General features: G+C 63.1%; 2 protein-coding genes across 3 annotated transcripts in view; one reads left to right on the forward strand and one right to left on the reverse strand.

Annotated features, from left to right (window-relative positions):
- The first annotated feature begins 1,388 nt into the window (after positions 1-1,388).
- On the forward strand, positions 1,389-5,212 carry CDC42SE1 (CDC42 small effector 1). Of its 2 annotated transcripts, none has more exons than XM_050984652.1 (5): positions 1,389-1,738; positions 3,845-4,015; positions 4,093-4,203; positions 4,517-4,591; positions 4,677-5,212. In XM_050984652.1, exons 2-4 carry the CDS (start codon positions 3,962-3,964, stop codon positions 4,586-4,588), a joined length of 237 nt encoding a protein of 78 aa, XP_050840609.1. In that variant the 5' UTR covers positions 1,389-1,738; positions 3,845-3,961; the 3' UTR covers positions 4,589-4,591; positions 4,677-5,212. The 2 variants fall into 2 exon arrangements, with proteins under 2 accessions (XP_050840609.1, XP_050840608.1); XM_050984651.1 differs by having other exon boundaries at positions 1,599-1,738; positions 3,881-4,015.
- An 870-nt stretch (positions 5,213-6,082) lies between these two features.
- PRUNE1 (prune exopolyphosphatase 1) overlaps positions 6,083-9,270 on the reverse strand; it is a 27,597-nt gene continuing 24,409 nt past the window's right edge. Inside the window, exons 2-8 of the mRNA XM_050984494.1 lie at positions 9,014-9,120; positions 8,729-8,934; positions 8,168-8,352; positions 7,306-7,464; positions 7,117-7,211; positions 6,870-7,028; positions 6,083-6,762 (exon numbers count right to left, since the gene is read on the reverse strand). Coding sequence (XP_050840451.1) covers positions 6,439-6,762; positions 6,870-7,028; positions 7,117-7,211; positions 7,306-7,464; positions 8,168-8,352; positions 8,729-8,934; positions 9,014-9,082 — 1,197 coding nt within the window. The 5' untranslated portion in view covers positions 9,083-9,120 and the 3' untranslated portion in view covers positions 6,083-6,438. The remainder of the gene's footprint in view (positions 6,763-6,869; positions 7,029-7,116; positions 7,212-7,305; positions 7,465-8,167; positions 8,353-8,728; positions 8,935-9,013; positions 9,121-9,270) is intronic.

The following is a 9,270-nucleotide window of genomic DNA, read 5'->3' on the forward strand; positions in this document are numbered from 1 at the left end:
TTTTTTTTTTCCTCTCTTTTCCTCCCTGTTCCCTGCATGCAGCTCATTTCTGATGGTGCCAAGCTGTTCTGCCAGTGCTCGGCTTTCAGCCAGACTATTTCTGCCTCCTCCTCCTCTTCCTCCTCCTCCTCCTCCTCCCAGCACTGTCATGGGCAAAGAAGATCCTGCTCCAAAATAGATCCTTGGTCTCAGCTGGGCCCCTGCAGCACTCAGCACAGGGAAAATTCCAGCTGGGAGCTTTTGGAGGATGCTGATCCCTCCAAAGGGTTGAGCTGCTGTGTTTTTGGGGGTCCCTCAGGCCATGGGGTGCAGTTTGGCTGAGAAGCTGGATGTCACCCATCTCATTGCTCTTTGGGGTGTCTGTCACCGGCTGGTGTGACAGCCCAAAGACTGTGGTGTCCCTCTCTGAGAAGGGACCTGGAGCTGAACCCCAAGGGGATGTAGCAATGAGGGCACTGCTCTGTGTTTTGGGAGGGGGACAATGTCCTCTGGCAGCACAAACATAAAAAAAAAAAAAAAAAGAAAAGAAATTAGTCACAAACACTTGGGGTATTATCAGCCAGGGCCACCTGATGGCTGGGGACAGGCGTGGGACAGAGACCCGAGTGAGTGGGGACAGTGCTGCCTTGTTCAGGATTTCTGGAGTGGGAGCAGTAGGGATGGTTGGGATTCGGGGGCTGACACAGCAAGGGACACTCCGAGGCTCACACAGGGGCATCTCCTGTGTGGTGCCAGTGGCAGGGTTGCGGTGGTGGCAGTGGCAGGGCTGCGGTGGTGGCAGTGGCAGGACAGCAGTGGTGGTAGTGACAGGACAGCAGTGGTGGCAGTGGCAGGACAGTGGTGGTGGCAGTGGCAGGACTGCGGTGGTGGCAGGGGCAGGACAGCAGTGGTGGCAGTGACAGGACAGCGGTGGTGGCAGTGGCAGGACAGTGATGGTGGCAGTGGCAGGACTGCGGTGGTGGCAGTGGCAGGACTGCGGTAGTGGCAGCAGCCCACCAGTGTTTTGCAAGCGGAAGGGCACCGAGCTGGAAATGGTGACACCACTCAACACCGGCTGCAGGCTGGCTCGGGGGTTCCCACGCCTTTGGGTGCCCCACGGGCTCTGGGGTACCCATGGAAAAAGCAGGAATAAGGGACACATAAACTGGGAACATAACTGGGACTTGCTGGGGACCCCCAGCCCTACCTGGTCCCCTGCCAGCGCTCCTGGAAGCCCCTCCTGGGGACCCCCAGCCTTAACAGGACCTCAAGAACCCCCAAGTGGCTCCTTCTGGGACCCTGGAGACCCCCATTCCTACTGGGATCCCAGGACCCCCATTCCTCCCGGGCCCCCCGTTCCTCCCGGGCCCGCAGTGCCGGCGGTTCCCGGCGAGGGCGCTGTGCCGGGGCCGGGCCGGGCCGAGCCGCGCCGGGCGGCGGGAGCTGCGCCGCGTCCGCACCGGGCCACGCCTGGGGCTGCGAGCGGGGCACCGGCACCGGCACCTCCCGGCCACGCCTGCGGCTGCGAGCGGGGCACCGCCACCGGAACCCGCACCGGGACCGAGACCCCCGACTCACGCCTGGGCTGCGAGCGGGGCACCGGGACCGGCACCAGCACCGGGACAGGGGCACTCCCGGGCCACTCTTGGGGCCGCTGCGAGCCGGACACCGGCAGCGGGACCGGGACCGGGACTTCCGAGCCACGCGTGGGGCTGCGAGCCGGACACCGGCCCCGGGAGCCGCTCCCGCGCCGGGACAGGTAATGGGGCCGCCACCGGGACGGGAACCGGCCGGTCCCGCAGGGTGCGACCCCGGAACCGCCATAGGAAGGCGGAGAGGGCACCGGGACCGGCACCGGAACGGGAGCGGGGCGGCGGGACGACCCCCCCTTGCAGCTCGCTGGTTCAACCGGGGAGCCCTCCCGGCACCCGCCGGGTCTCCCCAACCCCACCGGGACCACCGCGGTCCCAGGGCCTGCCAGGTCCCACCAACCCTACCAGGACCCGGGGTCCCAAACCCGACTGGGACCCCCGAAGTGCCGGAGCCCCGTGGAGCAGCCGCTGCCCGGGGGTCGCAGCCGGGACCGTCCCTCGCCAAGGAAATTCACCTCCCACTCTGCCGCCCATCCCGGGGGTCCCTGGCACCCTAGGACTGTCCCCCAGTCCGCCCCTGTCCCCACATTCTGGCCTTCCCTCCGAGCTTCGGGAGACCCCAGCGGGTACCCTGGCAGTGGGTGACCCCAGTGCTGGGGGGCTCGGAGCGGACCCCCCTGCCCGGAGCCCGCCGGTGACGCAGAGCCCAGCGGTGCTTTCCCAACCGGGAAGTCATTTTGCCTGTGCCGGCAGGACCGGGCCCAAAGCCGCCCTGCCCGGGGCCACCGAGCTGCCCAGGTGGGCTGAACCCGGCCACGGCTCCTCGCAGGGGTTGCGGGGGGCGTGAGACCCCCAAAGCGGGGATCGGGGGGCAAGAACCGACCAGAACCGCCCGGAGCCGGTCCCGCCGTCGCCCTTTGGAGGCCGTGAGGCCCTGGCGGGTGCCGGAGGGGCCTTGGGGGCCGGAGGGCTGCGGGCAGGGGGTCGTGGCCGTGCGGACCCTGGAGGTTTCGCTGGTGGCTCGTCCTTGGCCGAGCTGCCCAGGGAGGCCTCCCAGAGCCCCGGGGGCGGCTGCGGTGCTGAGTTCGGGGGCACCTCCCCAGCAAGGCCCGGCCGCTGCGCTACCGGATCCCAGCGCTGTCCGGGCCGTGTTTGCTACGGAAATCAGGCTGGGAAGGAAAGGCAGCCCCCTCCTCATCTGCCCCGCAGCCGGGGGCAGAGGCCGGGTTTGGCACGGGGGGCACGGCGTGGGCACGGAGCCGGTGTGCACCGAGCTGGACGTGTCACAGCCTGCCCGATGCCAGCGCTCCAGGAGGGGCTCGTGGGGAACGGGGACGGGGACACGGCAGGGGACACGGGGGTCCTCTGGTTATTGGGGAGCGGCACAGTGGGCACCCACCCCATGGGAATGCCCAGTTGCAGGGTGACTCTGTGGGGTTTTTGGGGACAGATCCTGGCCGGAGGTGCTGATGGGGCCGTGCCGAGGCTGGGCTCGGAGCCCCCCGTTTTGGGGGCTGCCCCAGGGCCCCGCTCCTCCCTGCCGGCAGCAGGAAGTGCGGCCGGACTTTGGTCCATCCGGCGGCACCGGCGCAGGGGCAGAGGAAGGAACTTGTCCTGTTTGCCGGAGCCGTGGGTCCGGCACCCCTCGGCCGTGGGGGCTCTCCCGTGGCTGATACCGGGCTGAGCTCCGGCCACGGCCCTCGTGGGTGGGTGAGTTCCCTGCGTGCCGCTGGCTCCTTTTGTTTTTAAGGAGTTATCTCTCCTTAACATGAGGGGAAGCCCCCATTTTGGGGGTGAACCCCTCCTTTCCACACCTCCTTGCCTGCCCCAGGCAGTAGCACGGGAGTTTGGGATAAAATCCCATCAGTCCCTGTTTATTTCTCCCCCATCTGCTCTTCAGAAGCAGGAGCGGAAGAGCTCCAGCTCCGGCCCCTTTTCGGAAAGGCCGGGATATTTTTAGCTGCCTGGCTCAGGGAGTTGGGATTTGCCATGGCTGCCTCCATCCCCCCCATCCTGCCGCAGCATCCTTCAGCTGTGTCCTGCCCTGGAGCGGGGGACAAGGCCCAGCCGTGGCCATGGGGACAGCTCTGGGGGTCTCTGTGTGATGCTCAGGGTCGCTGGGACTCCCTTGCAATGACAGGTGTCCCCTTGGGTGGTCTCTGTGTGACCCAGGGGTCTGCTGAGGACTCTCTGCCTTTTGTTCCTTGATGAGAACTTGCTTTAGCATTAATTTGGGGAGCTCTGGAAGCATCACTCTCCCTTCCCACTCACAGCCAGCCGCTCCTCTCCACGCTGTGCCATCCAACCAGGTGTCCCCATGGAGTGACCCTGCCCAGGGGTCCCGGCAGCTGTGCCAGCCCGGGGGGACGCTGGCTGCCACCACCACCAGCATGAGTGACTTCTGGCACAAGCTGGGCTGCTGCGTCGTGGAGAAGCCCCAGCCCGTGAGTACCCCCCATGCAGCCATTTCGGGCAGGGGGTGTGGGCTCAGCAGGGTTTGATGGCCTTCATCCCCTTGCAGAAGAAGAGGAGGAGACGGATTGACCGCTCCATGATTGGGGAGCCCATGAACTTTGTGCACCTGACACACATCGGCTCCGGAGACATGGCTGCAGGAGAGGGGCTGCCCATGGTACCTTGGGGGCTGGAGGGGCTTCTTGGGGGGCTGGGGCTCAGGGCTGGGGTGTTGGGGCTCTCACCTGGGTGATAGGTGGTGGTTTTGGGGTGGTAGAAACTCAGGGTTGGGTGCTGGGTGTTGTTTTGGGGTGCTGGATATTGTTTTAGGGTTCTGGGTCTCAGGGTTGGGTGCTGGGTGTTTTGGGGTGCTGGGTGTTGTTCTGGGGTGCTAGAGTCTCACAGTTGAGTGGTGGGTGTTGTTCTGGGGTGCTGGCTCTCCTGGCTGGGCCAGGGGGGTGGCACAGGTGGGTGACAGCTCCTCTCTGCAGACTGGTGCTGTCCAGGAGATGAGGTCCAAGGGCGGCCGGGAGCGACAGTGGAGCAACTCCCGTGTGTTGTAGCGTGTGAGTACCAGCCCATGGCACCCTCAGCATCCCCTCAGAGCCCACCTGAGCACTCCCATAACCCATAACCTCTTGGATTTTACAGATTCCTGTCTTTTTCAGCCCAAACTTGAACTGCCTGATCCCCCCGCTGGAGGAGAAGCCTTCCTGAAGTGCTTTAACCCCGCGGTATTTATGCAGCACCATCCTCACCCAGCTCCCGGTGACTTTGGGTCGTCATCCCTCTGGAAAATCCCTCCTTGCTGGAGGCACTGGCTGGTGACACGGGGAGGGAGCAGGGACAGCAGCCCCCAGCTCCTGCCCCACCTGGAAAGGACACAGCCACCCCCCTGAAACGTGCCAGGAGCTGCCAGGCGCAGCCCACGTGTCCCAAATCCTCCCAGTTTTCCCTTTTCCCACTCCTGTGTCTCCCATGGGCTGCATGGTGGTGCCTCAGTTTCCCCAGGGAACCAGTCATGGTGCAGAGGCAGCTTTGATGCCTCCCAGAACATCACAGAGGAGCAAAACCAGGATTAAGCCCCGATATTCTGGTGCTAAACCAGAGTTAAACCCAAGATGTTCTGGTGTCAAACCAGGATTGGATGTCAAACTGGGATTAAACCCCAATTCTTTGGAGCAGAACTGGGATTAAACCCTGATATTCTGGTGCCAAACCAGAGCTAAACCCAAGATGTTCTGGTGTCAAACCAGGACTGGATGTCAAACTGGGATTAAACCCCAATTCTTTGGAGCAGAAATGGGATTAAACCCTGCTGCTTCGGTGCCAAACCAGGATCCATCCCAGCGCTCGGGTGTCTCTGAGCCCACAGTGCCTCCAGCTGGCATTCCACCGCCGCCAAACCCCCACCTCCCTCCTTTTTTTAGGATCTCTTGTTATTTTTAAGCTCCCAAACCCACCTGAGCAGCCTCTGTGGCCTCGGGCAGGACCATGGTGGGGTCCCCTCCACCCGGGATTGTCCCCAGGCCGGACAGGGCCTGACCCGAGAAGGGCTCTGGAATTAGGTGCGGGTGTACATAGTTTAATTAGTGCCAGGATTAAATATTAATTAGCACGTGCTGGGTGACAGAGCCTTTCCCCTGCCCTGTGCTCTGGTGGGAGCTGGGCTTTTCCAGCCCCGTGTCGTGCTTGGGTCAGGGTTTTTGGGAAAAAACATTCCACCCTTGAAATAAATGCCTTGTGCTGGCCCAAGGGGTGGGTGCACGAGCTGCTCCAGGCTCCTCGCTCCCTCCTCTGCTCCTGGAGCAGCCAAAATCCACTGGGAAAAGCTGAAATTCACAGCAGGCAGAGGCCACGACTTTCTATGGCACAACCAGTTTCCTCCTGGCTGGGCTGGACTTGGGAGTGTGGCTGCACTGACACCCCTCCTTGGACACCCCAAAATGTTCCTCTGACCCACTGTAGAGGGGATTGCACCCCAGGGAAAGAGGGGGTGCACCCCCAGCTCGAGTGGGGCAGCACCCCATCCCTGAATAAAAGCCAAGAGCCAAAACTGGAAGAAAAGGGGAATTTAATCCTTGTAAAGCAGTGACAGTTCTGGACGGCTGCGTGTCCGGACCCCCCCTCTGGGGTGCCCCTCTGCCCCCCAAGGAAGGAAGATCATCAAGAACTCGTTAACTCCCCCACCCCAACGCCTTCATCAAGGGGGTGCAACTCCTGCCCATGGCAACCCCAAAAATCCACCCTGGGGACCACTGGGGCAGAGGGAGCCATTGGTGGGGGGACAAACCACGAGCTGAGCTCTAACAGAGGCAGCTGCACCCCCTCCACACCCAGGCACCTCACAGGGGGCCTGCTCAGGGACCCCAACTTCTCATCCAGACCTCAAAAATCCACGGGGGTGCCTCTGCTATTTCGGGGAGCCCGGGGGCTGCCCCACAGCGATGCGGCTGACCCGCTCCAGGACATCCTGGGGACACAGCGGGGGCACGGCCTGTGCCAGGGGACACTCCTCCACCAGGCTGTTCATGGGGGTAGGTGGGGGCACCACCTCCTCCTCGGGGCCCCCCACAGCTCCCCCCAGCCCCCCCAGTGCTGCCCGCAGGATGGGCAGAACCTTCTTACGAGCGGCCACGGCGTTGCCCTGGGCGTAGGCGGCCACACAGGGCCAGGGGCTGGGCAGCGGCCGCAGCAGCAGCGACGGCGTTGTCGCCTCCTCCAGCGCCCGGCACAGCTGTGAGGAAGTGACCGTGGGGCTGGGACCTGCTCAGCACCCCCAAAACTGCCAGGTTCTGGGGCAAAGCACAGCTGGAGGTGGCCGAGCTTGGCTCCCTGACTCACTGTGCTGCGGAGGGGCTCCTGCGGGCTGTACACGGCGAGTTTTCGGGTGGGTTCGTGGCGTTCGTTAAAGGACACGGTCATGGCCACCAGCCCCGCGTAGCCACGGGCCTGGCAGAAAGCCTCCAGGTCCTGCAGCAAGCCAGGCCGGAGCAGGAAGGTCTGGGCAGAGGGGAGGGGTCTTGGTGTCACTGTGATGTCCCCAAGTGCCACTCCCTGCCTCAGTTTCCCCCTCAGGCCCAAGTCTCACTTCCAAGTCCTCGAAGACGCCGCTGATGGCAACGACAGCCTCGTCGTTGGAGAGGACTTTGAGGTCCTTCCGCAGCATCTGCTCTGTTGTCAGCCCTGGGAGGTGGCCAGGGGATGAGGCCCAGGGCACCTTCCTGTCCCCAAGGAGGGGGGGGGACACACCTGGGTGCCACTGGCCTGGCACGCCCACCTGTGACATCAAACTTGGCCGCCTGCAGGGCTCCGAACACGGCGTCACGGGCCGGCAACTCCGGGAACCTCTCCTCAAGCAGGGACACGCAGGCCACGTCCCTGGGTGTCACCTTGCCCGCAGCTGGGCTCAGGTTGATGCAGTCCAGCAGGATGGTGCCTGCAGGGACAAGCAGGGCCATGGTGTCACTGTCCCCAGGGCTGGAGCTCAGCCAGGACCCCACAGAATCCCAGAATGATGAGGTTGGAAGAGACCTCTGAGATCATCATCCAGCCTGTGCCCTAACACCTCCACTAGACCACAGCACCCAGTGCCATGGCCAGGCTTTTGTTAAACACATCCAGAGCTGGTGATTCCACCACCTCCCTAGGAAGAGCATTCCAATACTTTATTATTCTTTGGGTGAAAATTTTTTCCTAATATCCAACCTACACCTTCCCTGACGTAGCTGGAGACTGTGCCCTCTGCTTCTGTCAGAGACCAACCCCACCTGTCTCCAGCCTCCCTTCAGGAAGGTGTAGAGAGCAATAAGGGCACCTCTAAACCTCCTCTTCTCCAGGCTGAACACCCCCAGCTCCTTCAAACATTCCTCACAGGGTTTGTGTTCCCAATCCCCTCCTCTGGATGCCCTCAAGCATCTCAACATCCTTCCTAACCTGAGGGGCCCATGACTGGACACAGCACTCAAGATTTGGCCTCAGGTGGTGAATGACCTCCCTGCTCCTGCTGGCCACACCATTCCCAAAGCAGGCCAGGAGCCATTGGCCACCAAGGCATGCTGCTGGCTCATACTCAACCTGCTGTCAACCAGCCCCCCCAGGTCCCTCTCAGCCCCAGCTGTCCCCAGCTGTCCCCTGCTCACCGTGCAGCAGTGCGGCCGTGGTTCTGTCCAGCACGCCCGGGGGGCCCTGCAGGATCCTCTCGGTCACCAGGGTGGCACAGGAGCCCACGGGCTCCACTGTCACCTGGCAAGGGGGACCACGGTCCCGCTCCAGTGGCCGGTGGTCCAGGACCTCCACCACGGCCTCCTCCAGGGCAGCGTCAGCACTGGTGGGCAACGGGAAGGGTCACCCCTGGCAGAGCCTGCCAAACCCCCTTATTCCTTTTTTTCCCCTACAAACTCCCCAGAAATGGATCACTTTCACTCATCCTGGATGGCAACATCAAGCGAGGCTCTGTGTGGGTGGCCCTGGCTAATCTTGGTCCCCAAGGTGCCACCCTGGCTCACCCAGGCAGAACGTGGTGATCAACCAGTGTAAAGGAGAGCAGCCCAGCGTGGTGCCAGGTCGATCTCATCCCAGCCCAGCATGGTGCCAGGTCAATCTCATCCCAAAAATGAGCAAGGTGTCCAGGATGCCCCAATCCCACAGCAAAATCAAGCGAGGGTGGCCCTGGCTGTCCCCAAGGTGCCACCCTGGCTCACCCAGGCAGGACGTGGTGATCAACCAGTGTAAAGGAGAGCAGCCCAGCGTGGTGCAGCCCTCCCAGGTCGATCTCATCCCGAAAGACCAGCCAGGTGTCCGGGATGCCCCGGTCCCGCAGCAGAAACGTCGTCTCCGTCCGCAGCGCGAAGTCGGCGCGGGGGATGTTCAGCACGGGCACGAAGGCGGCTTTGGGAGCTGGGCTGGTCTGCAGCAAGGGGGGGTCACACCCAGTGAGGCGTCCCCCAGACCCACTGGTGGTCCCTGGGGTAGTGGTTGAGCCTCACCTGGGCTAGGAAATAGGCCAGGGCCAGTGCAGAGACGGTGGAGTCCAGGTCACAGGCCTCGTTGCCCATCACCACGTGGATCTCCTGGTGCTGCTGGATGTGATCCTGCAGGGATGGGAGGGGTCAGGCACAGCAGCAGCCTGACCTTGTCTTCCAAAAACCTCCCAACTGCTCCCTAGTCCTCATCAGTGCTCCTGGAGCCAGCATCACAGGTGGCACCCACGGATGGCACCCTCCTGATGAGCTCCTGGCACCCC

This window comes from Serinus canaria, chromosome 25 (genome assembly GCF_022539315.1).
Source record: "Serinus canaria isolate serCan28SL12 chromosome 25, serCan2020, whole genome shotgun sequence".
Lineage (NCBI taxonomy): Eukaryota > Metazoa > Chordata > Aves > Passeriformes > Fringillidae > Serinus > Serinus canaria.

Bases quoted from the DNA above. Each gene is read 5' to 3' on its own strand.
- CDC42SE1 (XM_050984652.1), top strand. From the start codon at position 3,962: ATGAGTGACTTCTGGCACAAGCTGGGCTGCTGCGTCGTGGAGAAGCCC. The intron at 4,016-4,092 runs GTGAGTACCCCC...ATCCCCTTGCAG, and splicing joins TCGTGGAGAAGCCCCAGCCC to AAGAAGAGGAGGAGACGGAT. The intron at 4,204-4,516 runs GTACCTTGGGGG...TCCTCTCTGCAG, and splicing joins CAGGAGAGGGGCTGCCCATG to ACTGGTGCTGTCCAGGAGAT.